Source organism: Microtus oregoni, unplaced genomic scaffold (genome assembly GCF_018167655.1).
Source record: "Microtus oregoni isolate MIOR12 unplaced genomic scaffold, Mior012 000054F_ref0000373, whole genome shotgun sequence".
NCBI lineage: Eukaryota > Metazoa > Chordata > Mammalia > Rodentia > Cricetidae > Microtus > Microtus oregoni.
Genome location: NW_024543830.1, coordinates 12281444 through 12302957, shown reverse-complemented (window position 1 = coordinate 12302957; position 21514 = coordinate 12281444). Strand labels below are relative to the sequence as shown.

Below are 21514 nucleotides of genomic sequence, written 5' to 3'. Positions count from 1 at the left end.
CCTGATAGTGCCCAGCTTTTCTGGTATAAGTAGGATGTTATAGGTCACATTGAAGAGGGAATCTCATTTTGAGTGAGATGACACTGTTAAGAGTATTAAGCAGAGAATGACATGGTAAGACTTACGGTTTACAATGATCACCAGCTATGTATTCTGATAACTGTAAGGGGTAGAGGCTGGATGAAGCAAGACAATAGTTGAGAATAGTTGAGAGATAGATGTAATTTAGAGCAGAAACAGTAGACATGGGGGAGTCAGACTTTGATCATACTTACCGTAGAACTGGTGGGTTGAATGTCAAGTGTCAGAGAAAGAAAAGCTAAGGATAAATCCAAAGTTTTTGGATTAAGAAACTGGTAAACAGGAGATACTATTTACTTTTTCAATTCTTTTTTTTTAATAGTGCATTTGCTCAGTATAACATGGATCAGTTCACACCTGTGAAGATAGAAGGCTATGATGACCAGGTAATACTAACTGCTCCTTAAGACGGTTTTAAATAATCTGATAGCTAGTCTGTGGTTGGCAGGTGATAGAGGTGTAGACATCATCAACAGATAGTAAATTGGGTGCCAAATATATTTATGTCTTCGGTTTCAAAGTAGTCTGTGTAGTAAGAGATTCTTTGTCTTTCTGGTACTACTGGGTAGTTTTTTAATAGAGAGAAGAATGCCATTGACTTGATATGTAACTCAGTTATAAGCTGTGCATATACAACCCCTGGGTTCCAGAGAGCTACCAAGAAAGAAAATCTAGCAAAAATACCAGGAGATATTAAATTTGTACTAGTTTAAGTTATTCGAGGAATTTGCTAGTTAGGAGATAGGTATGAGAAAAAGATTTCATTTAATACATTTATAAACTATGTAGCTGTATTTCTTTTTTTTTTTTAAATTTATTTATTTATTATGTGTACAATATTATTCTATCTGTGTGTATGACTGGAGGCCAGAAGAGGGCACCAGACCTCATTACAGATGGTTGTGAGCCACCATGTGGTTGCCGGGAATTGAACTCAGGACCTTTGGAAGAGCAGGCAATGCTCTTAACCACTGAGCCATCTCTCCAGCCCTGTAGCTGTATTTCTTAAGTGCTCACAATAATACAGTGGCCCTGAAAAGTTTCATAAATATGTGAAAGTGAATACGTTAAAGTTGGTATTGTAGCTAGGAATAAATAAACACATGGAAAATACATTAGATAGAAATAAAAAAGTAAAGTATTGTTGGGAGGAGAAGTTTGTCTATAAATGTGTTTTTATGAGAATAAAAATGATACTTAATTTAAAAGTCAATGTGGGAAAGAAAAGAAATGAAAAGTTAACTTTTCTAGGATATTTTTGCAAAACATGACAAGAATTGTCTTTTTTTATAGTTACTCATATTTGTAATTCTTCTCTGAAAGGTCTTAATTACAGAGCACGGCGACCTTGGTAACAGCAGATTTTTAGATCCAAGACACAAAATTTCCTTTAAGTTTGATCATTTACGGAAAGAAGCGAGTGACCCCCAGCCAGAAGATGTTGACGGAGGCTTGAAGTCTTGGAGAGAATCCTGTGACAGTGCTTTAAGAGCCTATGTGAAAGAGCATTATTCCAACGGCTTCTCTACTGTTAAGTATCTACCTGGTCCTCCCCGGCTTTGGGACTCATTTTTCTTACATTTATCTTATCCTTCTGAAGCTTTGGCCACCAGACATCACTACTTTTCTTGTGGTAATGGTCACTTCCCTAAATCATTTCTAAAGGAATATAAGTATATGAAAAGTTCTTTTAAAAAGATTTCTTTTTATTATTTCTAATTATATATGTAAATGAGAGTAGAGGTTGTATGTGAGTACAAGTGCCCTTGGAAGCCAGAGGTATTTTTTTTTAATTATTTATTTATTATATATACAGTGTTCTGTCTGCATGTATGCCTGCGGGCCAGAAGAGGGCACCAGATCTCATTACAGATGGTCGTGAGCCACCATGTGGTTGCTGGGAATTGAACTCAGGACTTCTGGAAGAGCAGTCAGTGCTCTTAACTGCTGAGCCATCTCTCCAGCCCAAGCCTGAAGCATTTGACTCCCTGTAGTTACAAGTGTTTGTGAGCCACCTGATATGGATACTGGAGACTGAACCTGGGTCCTCTACTAAAGTAGTACATGCTCTCAATGAACCATTTCTCCAGCTGTAGAAAAATTTTTTTTAAAAACCTCAGTACACAATAATATAAAATATCTGTATATTATAATTGGTTGCATCATGCTTAGTTTTAACGTGTTTTACTCTTTTTTTCTTTTTTTGTAAGTTGAACCTAGGAACTGGCACATGCTAGGCAAGCATTCTGCCACTTATCTGTATCCCTAGTCCTCATTATAGTTTTTGTTTTGAAACAGTGTCTCACTAAGTTGAAACTTATTCTATAGTCCAAACTGACCTTGAATCTTGTCTTTTTTGTCTTAGTTGCCCAAGCTGGGAATCCAGGCTTGCATCAGGCCTGCCTGCATTTTTAACTTCTTAGCTAACAAATTGTATCTGTTTATAACATGTAAAATGTGATGTTTTGAAATAATACGCTGTAATATGACTGAGTTAAGTGTAGAAACTGGGACTATGTTAGCTTTCCTACTTTTCCTCTTGTTTTTGTTTTAAATAGGACCTCACTCTATAGCCTAATCTGGCCTTGAATTTGAGGTGATCCTCCTGCCTCAGATTCCTGTGTACTGGTATTACAAGCTTAAACCACCACACCTAGACACCTAGCTAGAGGGAGGGAGGGAGGGAGGGAGGGAGAGAGAGAGAGAGAGAGAGAGAGAGAGAGAGAGAGAGAAAATCTACACATAGTTAGATTTGATGAGTTTGCCTGGTAGTAGTGGTACACGCCTTTAATCCCAGCACTCAGGAGGCAGAAGCAGCCAAATCTTTTTTAAGTTCAAGGCTAGCCTAGTCTACAGAGTGAGTTCCAGGAAAAAAAACAATGAGTTTAATAGGAATGTAGTTAGTTAAGAGCACTTTGAAGCCTGACTGATTTAAATCCTAACCAGGCTATTTAGCTAGTTGTGACTCTAAATTAACTAACATCTCTGTGCCTCAGTTTCCTTATTTATATAATAAAACATAATGTTATGAGGGTTCAGTAAGTTAGTAGAAGATGTTGACAGTGTCTGTACTATGTGAGCTATGCGTAAGTGGAAGATGCCATTATTCTTTCCTTTTTGGGCTTTTCTAAATAACAGAGGAAACACATCATGGTAGCCAGGTACAGATTTCTTTTTCAAGACATTTTTCAGAAAAAGAAACAATATATTCTCTCTTAGAAATCAACTATCTAATCTAAAGGTACTTGCAATTTACCATTTATTTCCATTCAAAATTTGTCCACTTTTTTATTTGTTTTTTATTTAAAAAAAAAAAAACCTATCTTCATTTTACATACCAATTCCAGTTCCCACTCCCTCCCCTACTCCTGTTCCCTCCATCTCCCTCCCCCAGGCTCCCCATTCACTCCTCAGAGAGGGTAAGGCACATTGCTTTGAGGAAGGACCAAGGCCCTCCCTACTATATCTAGACTGAGCAAGGTATCCCTCCAAAGAGAATGGGTTCCAAAAAGCCTATACAAGCAGTAGGGATAAACCCTGGTCCCACTGCCAGTGACCCCTCACTCTGACCCAGCCATACAACTGTCACCCATATTCAGAGGGCCTAGTTTGGTCCTCTGCTGGTTCCTTCCCTGTCCGGCCAGAGTTGGTGAGTTCCCATTAGCTCAGGTAAGCTGTTTCATTGGGTGAACCCATCATGGTCTTGACCTCTTTGCTCATATTCTCACTTATCCCACTCTTCGACTGGACTTTGGAAACTCAGCTCAGTGCTCCGCTGCGGGTCTCTGACTCTTGTTTCTATCAGTTCCTGGATGAAGGTTCTGTGGTGACACTTAAGATAGTGATCAATCTGACTACAGGACAAGGCCAGTTTGGGCACCCTCTCCTCTATTGCTTAGGGTATTATCTGGGGTCATCCTTGAGGATTTCTGGGAATTTCTCAAGTGTCAGGATTCTTGCTAGTCCCATAATGGCTCCCTCAATCAAGATATCTTTTTCCTTGCTCTCTGCTTCTATCTTTCCCCCACCTTGACTGTCCTGTTCTCTCAAGTTCTCCTCCCCCTCTCTTTTTGTTTGTTTTGGAGACAGGATCTCACTGTGTAGCACTGGCTGGGCTAGAAGTCACTATGTAGACCAGGCTGACCTCAAATTCAGAGATCTTACCTGCCTCTGTCTCCAGAACTCTGGGATTAAAGGCTTGTACCACCCTGCCTGTCCATTTACATTCTTAATCTGGAGAGCTCAATGCCAAAGAACCCTACTGAGACCCTTTTTCATTTCTTTGAGTTATATGAGCAACAGAAGATGATAGAATTGCCCCAGTGCTGCCATCAGTATCCTAGTAACCCTTAGCATCCTTAGGTGCTCCTAATTTCATCTCACTCTGTCATTTTTCCTGTACATTGTAATGTGCTTCAGACATTTTCTATTGTTGGATGAGCATCTAATCTACTACATCTAATTAGAATTAAGACTGACTGAAATTGTATTTGTTTCTCCGTAGTCATAAATCTTATTCTTCCTTCCATTATACTTGAATCTGAGGCAGAAGGATTTTTTTCTTGGTTTTATACTATCCTTTGTCTTCAGGATAGCTATATACATTGTTTTTTCTTCTAGTATATTCCTCCATTACCTAGGTATATGGTCTTGGTTTTGTTTCTGAGACAATCTCATGTAGGCTTTCTTTTGTCTTCCTGTCTTACCTTCCCAGGTGCTGGGATTACAAGCATGTGCCACCATGCCTAAATTTAGAAAGTCTTAACTCTCTTGTCTTTAAAGGAAGGTAAACCTGTCTCAATCACAATAATTTCTATAAATTGCTTGTTTCTTTAACCTCCTCTTTGTACTTGCTGTTTGTTCCTCCTCTCTGTTTTCTCCTTTCCTCAGGCTTGCACTTGGTGTTCCACCAGGAAACCAAGGACATTTTCCCCTGTTAGTGTATTTACTCATTAGCAGTACAAGTCTGAACCTTTGACTTTTCATTGTCTTCGCCATTCTATACAAACTGCTTTCTGAGCTTACCGAGCCAGCCAATTGGTTCCTTAATTTCTTTTCCTTCCTTCCTTCCTTCCTTCCTTCCTTCCTTCCTTCCTTCCTTCCTTCTTGTAGAACAGGCTGGCCTCAAACTCACAGAGATCCACCTGCCTCTACCTCCCAAGCACTGGTTTGTTTTTTGTTTTTTTTGGGGGGGGGGATTTTTCGAGACAGGGTTTCTCTGTGGCTTTGGTTCCTGTCCTGGAACTAGCTCTTGTAGACCAGGCTGGCCTCAAACTCACAGAGATCCACCTGCCTCTGCCTCCCAAGTGCTGGGATTAAAGGCGTGTGCCACCACCGCCCGGCCCGAGCACTGGTATTAAGGAGTGCGCCACCACTGCTCTGCAGTTCCTTAATTTCTACATGGCATTTCACATGCGGGCTTCCGAAATGATTTTTTGCTAAGTTGCTTTGCCAACACTATCAGTTGTCTTCCATATTTTGCATTTAGGCATTCCCCAAAGTTAGATTTCTCTTTCTGAAGGTTTATAGTCTAACCAGGTATCAGGGATCATGTTTGTAATTCCAGCAATTGGGAACTTGATAAAAGGGAATTGATGTAGATTTGATGCCCATCTTGGCATACATTGTGTGCTATAAGTTCAGGCCAGCATGAGTAACAGAGTATGAGGTACTGTTTCACGATGAAACCAAGAAAACAAAAGCCACAAAGAGGTGCAGTTAATATAGGCAAAGTCGAGTGTGGGCTCACACCTAGAATTTCAGCACTTGAAAGTGCTAAGGGAGGAAGATTACCAGCCTGGGCTACAGAATGAGACCCTGTCTCAAACAGACAAACAAAAACAAAAATAACACTACAAATACATTTGAGACTCTAAAGTACTGATGTTTGCTTTGCTGTCTTTGGTGATTTGCATTTCTATTCACATCCCTGTCACTTCCACTCTAAAATTGATATTTCTAAATGCTAGTTAAAGCTTTCGTCTGGGTTTCCCGATCTGCTGATGGCACCACATTGGTCCACATCATTGAGGTGTAGAAACACTTGACTTCTTTTTCCCTTTGCCCTTTGATTACAGCATACAGCTAGACTTCTGTTTTAGTTAGGATTAGCACTGCTATGATGAAACACGATGACTAAAAGCAAGTTTAGTAGGGAAGGCTTTGTTTGGTTTATACTTCCACATCGTAGTCTGTCCTTGAAGGAAGTCAAGGCAGGAACTCTGCAGGGCAAGAACCTGGAGGCAGGAGCTGATAAAGAGGCCATGGAGGGGTGCTGCTTACTCGCTTGCTTCCCATGACTTGCTCAGCCAGCTTTCTTGTTGAAATCAGAACCACCAGCTCAGGGATGGCAACACCCGCAATGGGTAGGGCCCTCTTCCATCAATCACTAATTAAGAAAATGCCCTAAAGCCTGCCTACAGCCCAATCTTATGGAGACATTTTCTTTCTTTTTTTTTTTTTTTTTTGGTTTTTCGAGACAGGGTTTCTCTGTGGTTTTGGAGCCTGTCCTGGAACTAGCTCTTGTAGACCAGGCTGGTCTCGAACTCACAGAGATCCGCCTGCCTCTGCCTCCCGAGTGCTGGGATTAAAGGCGTGCGCCACCACCGCCCGGCTGGAGACATTTTCTTTATTGGAGTTCTCTCCTCACAGATGACTTCAGCTTGTGTCAAGTTGACATAAAACTAGCCAGCACAACTTCTGACTGTATCATTGCATTTGCATTCTGTGTAATACCCTTTCTTTCCCTTCTCATCCACAGTGCCCTAGATTATTTATTGCCTAGGTTAATTTGTGGCTTCCTAACCGACCTTAAGCTTTTTATCTTCTGCACCAGTATTGATATTTCTCCCAAAATAATGATTCTGGTCTTGTTTTGTTGTCTCTTGTTTGTAGAATACAGTGTAAACTTTTTACCTTCTATTTAAACTCCCTTTTTCTGTTTTTTCTCCCACTAGTACATCTCACACTCCGCTAACCTGCAGGACCAGTTGCCAGTTTGCATGCCCTTGGTTTCCTGACTGAGCTGTTGACTTGTCTTTAGCCTTGTTCTCTGCCTGTCAGAAATGCACGTATTTTGTGAGGCCCAGCCTAAATGGTATCTTAGAGTATAAGTCAGAAGCAGTAGCCTCCTAGGATTTACTGTGTTCATATCCCAGGAAGGCGTGTGTTATAAGCATGTTCTGACTCTGCTCCCTTCAAAGATTTCAATTTAGCATTCTGCTTTTGTACAGTTTATTATAGTGAATGTGTTTTTCATTTTTAACTTTTTTTCCCCCACCAATAGGTTTATGCTAAAACTATAGATGGGCAACAGACCATTATTGCATGTATTGAAAGCCACCAGTTTCAGCCCAAAAACTTCTGGTAAGAAATAGATGTTCTGTTCTTTTTGTATATAATTTATATTGGAAAAAATATAAAAAACTGAGGTTTTATTTTCAAACTATCTTGGGATAGATTATTTGATTTAGAGTCTTTATTTCTCCATCTTTAAAATTAAGGATTTAATCCTTCCATTTCTAAGACTGTTTTTCTCGTGTGTATGTGTGTGTGTGTTTGTGTGTGTGTGTGTGTTATAGTTTTATTTACTTATTATTTTTTTTTCAAGACAGGGTTTCTCTTTGTAACAAACAGTCCTGGCTTCATTTCTTTCTTTTTTTTTTTTTCCTGGCTTCATTTCTAAGACTTTTATAATTGTTTCTTTTTGAAAAATGCTGTTTGCTAACTGGGTAGTATTGGCTCACGCCTTTAATCCCAGCACTTGGGAGGCAGAGGCAGGCAGATCACTATGTGTTTGAAGTCACCCTGATCTACAAGAGCTAGTTCCAGGACAGGCTCCGGAGCTCCAGAGAAACCCTGTCTTGAAACCCGCCCCCCCCAAAAAAAGAAAGAAAAGGAAAATACTGTTTATTATACTGAGTGAGAATATGTAATTCAAGTGGCTACAGGCTTTAGAACAGCTGGTTCAGGAGCAGCTAAATGCTGGACATATTAAAGAATCTACTAGCCCTTGTAATTCTTCTGTTTTTGTATTAAAAAGAAATCTGGAAAATGGAGAATGCTGACAGACCTAAGAGCCATAAATAAAGTATTTCAGCCTGCAGGCTCTCTACTGCCTGGAATGCCTTTGCCTTCTCAGTTACCTAACGAATGGGCTATTATAGTTATTGACTTAAAAGACTGTTTCTTCACTATACCTTTATAAGAAAATGATAGGGAAAAATTTGCCTTCACAGTGCCTACTTAGAATAATTCTCAGCCAGTCAAGAGATATTCCTCCCACAGGGAATGTTAAATATTGGGCGCCTGATAATGTGAGTGGTATTGCAAGAGTTACAAATTGCCTTTATTATGGAGATACAAAGGAAATGGGATTCAAAGGAAAACCACAAACACACAGAACACTGGACCAGCTCCTGTGTCTTGCCGCTCTGCCCCAGGGAAATATAAACAACAGCATAAACTTGCTTCTGCTTTGACCTCCCAAGAGAGCAAGCACATTTCTTTACCCTGCATATCAGTCCACACATAGTACCATGCCCTAAGGGCCAGTACCCCAAACGCTATTAGCTGAATTAATTCCCACAACAAGTATGTAATTCACAAAGTATGCAGTTGAAAGTCTTCGGTTTTCCTTGAGTTGGGGTTGTCCATACCTGGGGCTGATTGTATAACTTAGTGCACCTAAAGCAGGCTCTCCTGACTTGAGGAGACCCTTCTATGATCAGAACAGGTGTTTCTGCCTCTGTTGACAATCTTGAGTCTGTCGCATTGAAAATAGCTCCACCACACAAACTTCTGTGTCAGAGCACCTCTTTCTTGTGCCTGCTGCTAATCCTGCAGCATCATGTGTATGCTGTGTTTTATAGGAATGGTCGTTGGAGGTCAGAGTGGAAGTTCACCATCACACCACCCACAGCCCAGGTGGTTGGAGTGCTCAAGATTCAGGTAAGAGGGCAACGTATGTATAGATGATGGTTAAAATAAAGGTATCATTTGCTCTTCATTCTGGTGTTAGAAATAAAGACTAATAGAGCACTTCCATACGATGAGCAAGGCCCTGGGTTTGATTCCAGTACCACAAGGAGGGGAGAGAGCACTAAAGTATATATTGATGTGAAAAAGAGGTCAGTAGCAGGGAATGGAAGTAGGAGCCTCCTTTCCGGGAGCTACTTAAGAAGAGAGCTATTCTGGGTTGATCGAGGATGACTATATAGCACATACTGCTGGGTTACTTTTTTCCTTCAACGACAACAAGGTCTTTTAGGAATAATCAAACAGTAGTTTTAGGAAAGAATAAAGTAAGTGAGTATTAAGACGTTAGAAGGGAACTGGGTACCAGGCATGGTGGCACACACCTTTAATCAGAGGCTTGGGTGGGTGGTGGTGCTCAGTGAGTTCAAGACCAGCCTGGTCTACATAGTGAGTTCTAAGACATCCAGGGCTATGTAGAGAGACTGTACCTTTTTTTTTTTTAAATTAAAAAGAGTGTTAGGCCTGCAGGCATGCATACAGGCAGAACACTGTATACATAATAAATAAATCTTTTTTAAAAAAAAGAGTTTTATTATTGAACTTTTATTTTTTGACAGAAAAGTAGATTGTTTTGTTTTGTTTGAGACAGGGTTTCTCTGTGTGTGACCCTGGCTGTCCTGGAACTTGTTCTATAGTCTAGGCTGACCTTGAACTTACAGAGAACAGAAAAGTTTTTGATTAAATTTAAACTAAAGCAGAGAGGTTCTAGAGAACATCCTGATCCTGTCATCTCCTGGAGTATCAGTAGTCAAGTGGAGCAGATTTTTAATGGTGATGTCAGGACAGAGGAAGCTGAATGGTTGCTATTTGTGTGGGTTATCCTGGTGTCTTTGAAGAGATGTGACATTCTAATTCAGGTGGTTTATTTTCAGTCTAGCTAACTGAGGTCAGACTAAATAAGTCTGATAAATTATACTATCAGTATCTAACCATACCTATATTGTATTGTGTTGCCTTTAATAAAAAACTAGCAAGAGTTGCATTTTCAAAGTATGATTTAAACAAAAGCATGCCTGTGGGAGAGGTACGTAGTCTACTGGTAGAGGGCTAACCTAACATGGACAAGTCAAGGATCTGTCCCCAGCACCAAAAAAAGGAGCATGTAAAGCCTACTACATACATGCAGGTGCTCTTGGCATTCATCTTTATTACATGTATGTTATTATCTACATTTTTACCTTTCTGGCCTCAGGAACATACTCCAGCTCAGGCAGACAGGATAGAAATGCTGAATCTTTTCTCTGAGAATAACCTTCAGTGAACTCTGTGAGCTGATAGATAAATATTGTAACCTGTACCCTACCAATAGAATAATACTGGCATGTTCTGGCAGCAGAGATTGGTTCCCACAGCTGCAACCGGCCCAGCAGTCTCCTTGCAAAACTTCCTCTAGTTTGACTAGTTTCTTGCTAGTGCTTCCTAAGTAGATTACCTCACAAATATGCTAGCTACTTCCCCTCACATCTTTTTCCTGGGACCTTCCTTATGGAGAGCCCAGCTGAAAATAACAAAGCTATCTTTCTGGTTTTGACAATTAAATCCACAATGTGGCCTAATACTTCAGACTTTTTATAACTATCTTTAATCAGGCAAACTACTATATATTTATGTAAATGTATTTCTTTTTCAGACAGAAATAGTAATTTTTGGTCTGTCTTTACCAGTGCAAACCTATAGTTAGAACATGCACAGAGTGACGGTTCCTGACAAAATTTTATATAAAGGCATAACACCTCTTTGTTTATGCTTACGTTTTTGTTTGCTGTCTTTTTGAGACAGGATCTCCTGTAGCACCCGGGCTGGCCTTGAACTTGCTCTTACATAGCTTAAGATAACTTTGAAGTGATCCTCCTGCCTCATCCTCTCGGGATGTAGGCATTGGCCACCAACTAGGATTTATTTGTATGCTTGGGATGAAACTCGGAGTGCTAAAAAAGCTCTTTGCCACTAAGCAAAATTTTCAACACTGAGTTTTGGAATTGTTTTGGTTTTAAGACAGGGTCTCTTGTTTTCCTCTTCTGGCCTAGAGCAATTGTGAGCCTTGAATGCCTGTCCTCCTGCTTCCACTTCCAAAATGCTGAGAATAACTGGCCTGTGCCACTACATGGCTTGTTTTTCTTTCTAACTTGAGACAGAGTGTCACATATACCCAATCTCCTGCCTTTGTTGAAATAGGAGCAGCGGGGCTGCGTCCCTGGCACTCGGCCGCCCACATGGCTAGCTTAGCTTATGCCCCGAAATAATTACACGAAAACTGTATTCTTTTAAACACCGCTTGGCCCATTTCTATCTAGCCTCTTCTAGGCTAGCTCTCGCACCTGGACTAGCCCATTTCTAATAATCTGCTGTAGCTCACGAGCTGGCTTACCAGGAATGATCTTAACCTGCCTCTGTCTGGAGTGTGAAAATCATGGCGACTCACTGACTCAGCTTCTTTCTCCCAGCCTTCTGTTCTGTTTACTCCACCCACCTAAGGGTGGGCCTATCAAATGGGCCTAGCAGTTTCTTTATTGCTTAACCAATGAAATCAACAGATTGATATATGACACTCCCACATCATGCCTTGTCCTCCCAAGTTGTAGGAGCTGGGCCTGCCATTTACTTTCCTTTTAATAGTCAAAATAAGGACTAGCAAGATGGTCAGCAGATAAAGGCATCTGCTCTCCAGTCTGATGGCCTGCATTTATTACCCAGTTCCCAGATGATAGGAAGGAGAACTGATGCCTGCAAGCTGTCCTTTGACCTCCATACATGAACATATATGCACTCAATAAATGATTTGATTTAAAATAAAGTAAAAATCATAGATATTGAACATTATTTGGAAAAGTTATCTAGATACTTACCTTTTATATTTTCCATTGTCAAATTTGTTTTTCTATAGATTAAAGTGTAATTCTGAGAAGTAATCATTTTTAAAGACTTAAATGAATAGCAGGCACATTGAAGTTTATATAGTCAGTGGGACTTTTGTGTTTTGGTTTTGTTTCATTAGTAACTGAATTGTGGAGATGGTTCTGCTTTAGAGCAAGTAGAGTTTAAGTTGAATCTAAAGTCATGTTGTTGGTATAACATGCTCATAAACCTGGTGTTTTTCAGATTTTCATTTGAGTTTGTAACATTGAAGCTCACTGCCCTTCTATTCTTTTCCATTCTTGTTATTGTTTCTGTTTTTGTTTTTCAAGACAGGGTTTCTCTATGTGTCCCTGGCCATTTTAGAACTTGCTTGTAGACCAGGCTAGCCTTGAGTGCACAGAGATCCTCCTGCTACTGCCTCCCAGTGCTGGGTTTAAAGGTGTGCACCACCTCTGCCCAGCTCCATGTTGTAATTCTTAAGAAGCATAACAGATCATCATGGCCCAGACCTATAGTCCTACCTATTTAGGAGACTGAGGCAGGAAGTATAGAGTGAGACTCTGTCAAAAGAAAAAAAGAAATTAAAATTTAAAAGAACTGTGACAGAAATTCAAACTAGTTACATATTCTTTTTTGTTGTTTTTGGGGGGTAGAATTTCACTCTGTATCCCATGCTGGCCCCGAATTCACTGTCTAGTCCATCTTGGTAGCAGTCCTTTTGCTTCAGCTCGTTCATACATCATACCACCATACCTGCCTTTTCTACTTTAGTTCTGAAAGCATGTCTGGCCTTGCATTGTAGGTCTTTGACGGGGTGCTTACGTAACATGTGGGAAGTCCTATATTTAATTCTTAGGACTAGCTAAGAAAAAAACAATTGTTGATCTTCAGCTGCAGGCAGACCAAAGCAGGCAGAAGCAGCAATGATGGGCTTTAAAAGGAAATGAGCAAAGTGTCTTTTTGCTCAAGTGTGTGCAGGAGTAAAGATTCTATTTAGATAACTGTAACAAAATCCTTCTGATTGGGTAATTTATAAACAGCAAGTTAATAGTTCCCACTTGTATAAGGTGCTTTTATTTTGACACAATAAAACACTATGACCATAGGCAGTTTACAGAAGAAAGCTTATGGTTCCGAGTGGGAGAGGCAGAGTAGCAAGTGACATGGCAGCTGGAGCAGGAAGCTTAGAGATCGCGTTCTCAACCTCAGGCAAAAAGCAAAAGAGCAAACTGAAAGTAGGATGAGACTGTGAATTCTCAGAGCCCACCCACCCCTGACAATGTGTTTTCTATCTAATGCTATTGCTGAATTTGGGGAGGACACCAACTTTCAGTCCATAGCACTAAGTGAAGAAAATGACATCTGGACACTCTTCCCATCACCTCTAATAAGATAAAGTTTGAATTCTTGATTTGGCTCTTAAGGTCTTTGCCCTCTTCACCATCTAGCTTCAACTTGGTAGTCCAGTGTGTTGATATATTTGTTTCACATCTGTTCATATAGTGAGGTCTTTGTCCTTCCCTCAACTAAACCAGTGTGCTCCATTCTGATGCTTATCCCCTTGCTGGGTGACCCCATCTTGTCTGCTGAGGACACCACCACTCTTATGTTCAAGACCCTGTTCAGTTTTGGGGTTTTGTTATTATTTGTTTTCCATTTTACAAATAGCTTCCCTAATCCTGTTCTGCATGGCCAGTTTGTAGTCCTTTTAAAAGAGTTAAATGAATCTTGTAACTTGCCCAAATCTCCGAGCCTTGCAAGTCTTAGAACTACTGGTATGACTTGTATTCTTCCCTCTTGAAAACTGATTTTTGATTGTAGCTTATCACTTTACCTTACATATTCAGACTGTGTTGCTGTTTTGTGTTATGGGGCTAGAGAGCGAATCTGGGAGGCAAATGCTCTACCACTAAGCTACATCTGTAGCTACAAAAATGCTTCCATCATACAACTTTTTACATATATTTATGGGGAAGGGGTGGTGGATGTGTCATAGTGCATCCAAGGAGGCCAGAGAACAACATGAGGGAGTTGGTTCTCTCCTTCCACCATGTAGTTCCAGGGATTGACCTCAAGTCATCAGGCTTAGAAGCAAGAGTTTTTACCCACTGAACCATCTCAATAACCCAACACTTATTTTTGTAATTTTTAAAATATTATTTTCACTTTGTGTGTATGGGTATTTTACCAGCATGTGTGCCTCTGTACCTTGTTGTGTGCCTGGTGTCCAAGGAGCTCAGAAGAGGATATCAGATTGCCTGTAAATAAATTTATGAGTGGTTCTAACCTGCCGTGTGGATGCTGGGAATGGAACCTGCGTCCTCTACAAGAGCAGCAAATGTTCTTTCACTGCACCATCTCCTCAGCTCCTCATTTTTGTGACTTACTAATAAACTTTTGGTTTTCCGTCCTCCCTTTAGCCTTTAAGCTTTTCCTGAACACAGTGTGGTTTACTTGCCAATATTAGTAATTATGCAAAAGGGAAAATATCTCAGTTAGGTACTAGGGTTCATTACAAGTTCTTGATTTTCATGGATAAAATCTGATGCTCAGTGATTTTCATTTTAATTATTTTGATACTGTTAGAGTGGGATCTTGTCACTTGTGGTGGCTCACTACTGTAATCCAAGCACCTGGGAGATGCTGTGTAGTTTGTATGATTGCCTCAGATTCCAGACCAGCCAGACTCTGTTTCGAGAGAAATAGCATGTCAGTGTTGCATTTGTATCGTCATGTATAGTCCAGTGCCTATAATGGAGCAAGCATGTTTGTTAAACTTAGAAATCTCTTCAAAAGACTTTTGATACTCTCTTCATGAATTTTCATACCATTGTGAATTGTCATTGATCATATTATTTATTCTGAGTTGTTAAAAATTGTTCCCTCAGCACTACATACATTTCTGCATGAACTATGCATAACCCTTCTCAAATGTTATCTCTCACAGGTTCATTACTATGAAGATGGCAATGTTCAGTTGGTCAGTCATAAAGATGTACAGGATTCAGTCACTGTTTCTGTGAGTATGCAGTCTGGGATATCAACCTTGCTTGTCTTTTTTAGAAAATTGGCTTTGCACCTGAGAGACAACTGTGCAGATTTGAACAATTTATGTCAGTGCCTCTTATTACCAAGGATCTGTACTGGTTAAAGTCTTTGACTAAAAAGATAGTTGTCATGTCCTCAAACAACCTTTTTGTTTTTGGGGGGACGTTTTGTTCGAGACAGGTTCTTGTGTATCCTAGTTTGTCTCTAAACTTGTTTGTAGCCATTGATGACCTTAACTCCTATTTTTCCTGCCTCTACCTCTCTACTGCTGAGTTAACAGCATTATAGGTGGATCAGAGCAAACTCCAGGACAGGTTCCAAAGCTACAGAGAAACCCTGCCTTGAAAACCCGATAGATGGGTGGGGTGGGGTGGAGTGGGGTGGGCGGGTGGACGGACGGACGGACGAACAGACAGATAGATAGATAGATAGATAAAAGGCTGCTCGGCATAGGTAGGTAGATAGATAGATAGATAGATAGATAGATAGATAGATAGATAAAAAGCTGCTCGGCATGGCAGGGCATACCTGGAATCTTCACACTCAAAGACTGAGGCAGAAAGATTGTTGTTAGTTCGAGACTGGTACAGACTACAACATGAGATATTATCTCTGATAAAATAATGAAAATTCAGTAAAGTTAAAATATTTAATTAAAAATATGTTGACATAGTTCTTATTTTTTTGGTTTTTCAAGACAGGGTTTTTCAGTGTAACAGCCCTAGCTGCCCTGTAGCTAGCTCTGTAGACCAAGCTGGCCTCAAACTCACAGGTCCACCTGCCTCTGCCTCCCAGGTGCTGGGATTAAAGCGTGCGCCACAGCCGTCTGGCGTGTTGACACAGTTCTATAATTTCAGCATTTGGGAAGTAGAAACAGGAATATCAAGTTCAAGGCTAGCCTTGGCAATAGGAGACCTTGTCTCAAAACATTTTAACAGGTCATCCTGAACTGTAGAAGAACTTCAAGGTCAGCCCTGGCTGCTTAGTGAGGATCTCTCAAAATATAACTCGAGTTCGAGGCTAGCCCAAGATATGTGAGAGTCTCCTTGTAACAAAAGAAAAAGGTGGGGGCTGGAGAGATGGCTCAGAGGTTAAGAGCACTGCCTGCTCTTCCAAAGGTCCTGAGTTCAACTCCCAGCAACCACATGGTGGCTCACAACCATCTGTAATGGGGTCTGGTGCCCTCTTCTGGCCTGCAGGCATACACACAGACAGAATATTATATACATAATAAATAAATAAATAATTATAATATTAAACAAAAGAAAAAGGTTTCAAGGCAGAAGCCAGGTATGTTAGCCATACCTGTACCTGTAAGCCCAGCTATTAATAAACCTAAAACAGGAAGATAGAAAAGTTCAAGGCCAGGCTGGATAGATAGTTCAATGGTTAGGGTCCCTGTAATTCTGGCTCCAAGGGACCCAACACCCTCTTGAGGATTCTGCAGGAACCTGCACTCAGATATATATAAGCCTACATACAGATGCACACATATGTACATAATTAAAAATAAAATAATTCTTTAGAAAAAAATAAATTCAAGGCCTGCCTCAGCATAGAAGTTTGCCATGGGGTCCTGTCTTAAACTAAACTTTTTAAAGGACTTTCTGAGGCAAGGTGGGGTAGGGAGAGATGACTCTGAAAGAGGATCACAGTTTAGTTCCCAGCATCCATAGTAGTGGTTTGCAGCCACCTGTAACTCCAGCTCCAGAGACCTTTTCATTTGGCCTCTGAGGGCAAATATGCACACACACATAAATACATAAATAAAAAAATAAATCTGGAAAGGGGGCTGAGAAACTGAGTGTGGTGGTGTATACCTGTGGTGCTAGTTAGTACTTGAGAGACGAAGGCAAGAGAATTGGACATTAAAGTTGTCCTCGGCTACACAGCAAGTCAGTGCCTGTTGCAATACAAAAGACCTTGTTTCAAAAAAGAAAAATCCCGGGTTGTGGTGGCACACACGTTTAATCCCAGCACCCAGGAGGCAGAGGCAAGAGGATCTCTATGAGTTGGAGGCCAGCTTGATCTACAGAGTGAGTTCCAGGACAGCCAGGCCAGTCAAGGCTATACAGTGAAACCCTGTCTGGGGTGGGGAAAAAGACAAAACAGAGGAAAAGAAGGCTGAGGCTACAGCTCAGCAGTAGAGTGTTTGCCTGATATGCATAAGGTTCAGTCTGAAGTACCGCACATGCAAATAATTTCAAGATAGGGCGCTATGTTTGGGGAATATTTAATGGTAAAATGGAGAGAACATTGATTCTTATGGCAAAGTCCTAGATTTAGTCATGTCCTTTTTTTCTATCATTGATATATTAATTTATTTGAGGGTGGTGTACCATGCCATTTATACAGAGGTCAACCTATGGAAGTCAGAGTTTTCCACCACTGTGAAGGCTCTAGTTGTTGGACTCTGGTTGTCAGACTTGAGGACAAGCGTCTTTTCTTGCTGAGCCACCAGGCCCTAGGTCCTTTCCTTATTATTCATAAGCTGTCTAATTTTGGTCAGGTCACTTAAGGTTCTGTTTTGTCATCTGCCAAATGAACATGCTGATAATAGCATATCCACTTCACAGTGTTGTCTTAGGATTAAGAAGAGAGAATGTGCACATGAGCACTGAATAAGCTAGGATCATTGTACAAGTGTCAGTTCATGGGGTGGGCTTTTCTGAGTCTTTTCATTGCTTACCCATTTTTAGAAAATATTATTCCCCTCTTTTATTTCATTAGAATGAAGTCCAAACTGCCAAGGAGTTTATTAAAATCATAGAGAGTGCAGAAAATGAGTATCAGGTAAGAAGATTTGGAAGTGTTTTTTTTCTGTGGTTTTGTTCAATCCTTTATATCCTTAGCGTAAGAACTTGCACTGTTGGGCACTGCTAAGTGTGAGACTACAGACCCTGCAGTTTGTCATTCTGCTTACAATTATGAGACTGTAGCCATGTACCAGGACTACAGATGAGTTTGGTTTGCTTTTAAGATTGAAGTGGAGCTCAACATACATGTTGTCCTGTGTCCTTTCTAGCATGCCCTTTGTCTGATTACCTTCCTGTTTACAAACAACTCATCATCAATTATCTATTGCAGACAGCAATTAGTGAAAACTATCAGACAATGTCAGACACCACGTTCAAGGCCTTGCGCCGGCAGCTTCCAGTTACCCGCACCAAAATCGACTGGAACAAGATACTCAGTTACAAGATTGGCAAAGAAATGCAAAATGCTTAAAGGCCAACTGTAGGAGTCTCCAGTACAAAGAAAGAAAAGGATTCAACATGGTGTGGTCATATGATCAATAAGTGATTTATAAACAAACAAGAGTGATATTTTGCTAGTTAACAAAGTTAACAGATCTTCTAGCCTCATGGAATACTGTTGAGCCTACAGCACTGTCTTGATTCTTTTGTGTGTGTGTGTTCTCTGCCTTGTAATTTTCTGTTATCACTATATCTACTTGTAAATCTTTTTTTTTAATTCTGCTACATTTAATGTCAAAGAGATCTATCCTGAAGTCATTTTACTGTTTAGAAAATTTCCTAGCCATGATGTCCTGTTGCTGGTTTTTACAGAGTATTTGGTCAGTACTTTTTACCCCATGCTTTAAAGCAATTCCAGTGCTTCAGTGGCTTTTCCTGATCCACCAGTTGCTAAAGAGGCTATGTTATGAACTGTAACTAAGTGGACACACACTCCTCTGTCTGACTGCTTTGATTGTTTATAGCATCTCACAATTATAGTTTTCATACATTTGGATTGGGGCTTTTTGGGTCCATGTTGGGAGGCAAAGGAAGTTTCTTGAATATTCCATGGCAGCAGCTTCTCTGGGAACTTATTTTTAAATCCAAAGACTTGAACCACATCCCCTGCACATGAACGTTTATTTTCATTCTCTCGTCTCCTCCCATATACTTCCATTGTAGCCATAGATGTCTGCAGGAAGTGCAGTTTAGAGAATGCATTGGGGGAAACCAGGATTGTCAGTCAATCACATGGGCCTATTTTCTTTAATGGAAAGAAATGCCTGATCATCTGGAATGATGGAATGACAGGATCAAACAACCTGGTGATCCTTTGCTATTCTGTTAGAGGCCAACCTCCAACTGAAGCCCCACCCCTTCCCACACACAATATTCTGAGCATTGTTTAGGCCCTAGTCCTGGGCTTATCTCTCAGTGAATAGAATTTATGTCTATTACATATCCTTCCTTTCTAGGCCTCAGCCCTATGTTTGTCAGTCAATAAAACTCATTCTTATTGTAAAGACACAGGTGCTTTACTATTTGGCAAGGGAATTTTGATGTAGCTAGCCCTGAAGCTTTGTTTTGAGAATTGTCATGTGGAGACTTTTTTTTCCCAAAGTTCTATTATCTTTAAATGTGTGAAAAAAATTAAAACACAGGATCAGATTGTAGAAGTCTTGATCCTGTGACCAAGTCTGGCTGCACCAAGTTTTCATTCTGTCTCTCCTTGGTCCACTTTCCTGTCAGTGGCAATACCTGCAGGAATGCCTCAACAGACGTCAGCTTTTTTAGAAGAGTTTTGCCCATTTGTATTTCTGTTTAATATTCAAGAACTGGTGACATACTGTGGATGTAGTAGAGTATAAAACTTGAAAACCACAGGTGCTGAAGAGATAATGGGTAGCTGTGTTTCAATGCTCTCTGGCAGGCTTGTTCTGTAAGCAGAGGATCAAACGGCTATGTTACCCACAAAGCTGGAAGGAACCAAAGTCAAAGTGAACTCCTAGGCAGTGTCTGTCTGCCATCACCTGGATTTCAGAGAATGCTAGTGCTTTCTCCTACTAAACGAGATATAAAACTCATTCCAAATTACTCTTTCTCCATCATCCTGTAACTGTGATATAGCTATCTTCCCAGGTATGTTGGAGGTATGCATGTGTGATCTCAGAGCACACAGGTAATGTGATGTGACCTATGACAACTGGTAATGGTGGACTCATTTACATTGTTTACATTTCTATGACCAGGCCTTAGGGGAAGGTCAATTTTTTAAAAAACCAAGTAGTGTCTTCCTACCTGTCTCCAAACATAAGTCAAAACAGAAGGGTGTTTGCTTCAGCTTTGTTTTTTGCTTAGTAATACAGTCAAGCAGGAGTTTGTTTGCGGATGAAAGCTGTGTAAGCATTTTTGTTTATTTCAAATAAAATATATTTGTATTATTTGTCATTGATACTATCCATCCATGCCACACTATCTTCTGTATCAGGTAGTCCAATAGAAATACACCTGTTTTATTCTAAAATTGTGTTTGTCCTTTCTGTCCTATCAGCCTTTGTTCTCAAAGTAAGATATTCAACTATAATCAATTAATTTGTTGAGAATCTTCAGGGCTTCTTAAAATGTGTCCTATTTCCAACTACTATGGACTCAGTAGATACGCAAAGACTTGTAAAGAGCAGCTCCTTTTTAGGTGTGAGTAAAGTCTCTGAGACTGAGACAGAAGGACTGCTGGGAGGCTGAAGCCAGACAGGGCTACACAGTGAGTTTCAGGTCAGTCTAAACGACAGGACAAGGCCATTTCCAAGAAAAAAAAGGTGGGGGTGGAGAATGGAGGGTTTGCAGAGAGATGACTCAGCTGTTACAGTGCTGACCTGCAGAAGACCCAAGTCCTGTTTCCAGCACTCAGCTACTTGTAACTCCAGTTCTAGGGGCTCCAACACCCTTTTCTGGCTTCTGGGCAATCGCACACATGTGCATACACACAAACATATTTTTTAAAAATAGCTCATAGGGAGTCTGGGCGTGGTGATACATACCTTTGATCCCAGCATTCGGGATGCAGAGACAGGCAGATTTCTGAGTCCCAGGGCAGCCAGAACTACACAGAAAGACCCTGTCCAAAAAAAAAAGAAAGAAAAAAAGCACAAATGAAAATAAATGCTAGGAGTTGTATTAAAAAAACAAAAGTCGGCCGGGCGGTGGTGGCGCACACCTTTAATCCCAGCACTCAGGAGGCAGAGGCAGGCGGATCTCTGTGAGTTCGAGGCCAGCCTGGTCTACAGAGCTAGTTCCAGGACAGGAACCAAAAGCCACGGAGAAACACTGTCTCGAAAAATAAAAAAAAAGTCTAAGTTTTACCACTCTCCACCCAAAAGCTACCAGTGACTCAAAGATTTTGTTTGGGACTTCCATCAATGTCAAAAAGAATCTGGTTATGAAAGACCAGGGCCTGAATATGATTGCAGTCACTAGGCAGGAGGTAAGATTAGAAGGATTCCCGCAGCTTAAGCCTGAGTACTCTTTTACATTGGCTTCACCTTAAATGTTTTCTTTTCCAAGTCTGTCTTAGCTACTGATTTTTATCTTGGCTTATTCCGCTTTTATATTCCTGCACCAACTGAGATCCCTTCCTTGGGGGGCATTTAACTGTGCTCTATTCTTGTAAACATTAAGATAGTTTTTTTTTTTTTTTTGGTTTTTCGAGACAGGGTTTCTCTGTGGCTTTGGTTCCTGTCCTGGAACTAGCTCTGTAG

The 21514-nt window shown here is 40.5% G+C and overlaps 1 protein-coding gene across 1 annotated transcript in view; it reads left to right on the top strand.

The window, feature by feature from the left end:
• Capza1 (capping actin protein of muscle Z-line subunit alpha 1) overlaps positions 1-20283 on the top strand; it is a 46524-nt gene extending 26241 nt beyond the window's left edge. The window contains exons 4-10 of the mRNA XM_041638123.1: positions 404-467; positions 1405-1611; positions 7367-7446; positions 8952-9030; positions 14921-14992; positions 17752-17814; positions 18109-20283. Of these exons, the coding sequence (XP_041494057.1) occupies positions 404-467; positions 1405-1611; positions 7367-7446; positions 8952-9030; positions 14921-14992; positions 17752-17814; positions 18109-18249 (706 nt within the window). The 3' untranslated portion in view covers positions 18250-20283. The remainder of the gene's footprint in view (positions 1-403; positions 468-1404; positions 1612-7366; positions 7447-8951; positions 9031-14920; positions 14993-17751; positions 17815-18108) is intronic.
• Positions 20284-21514: the final 1231 nt, after the last annotated feature.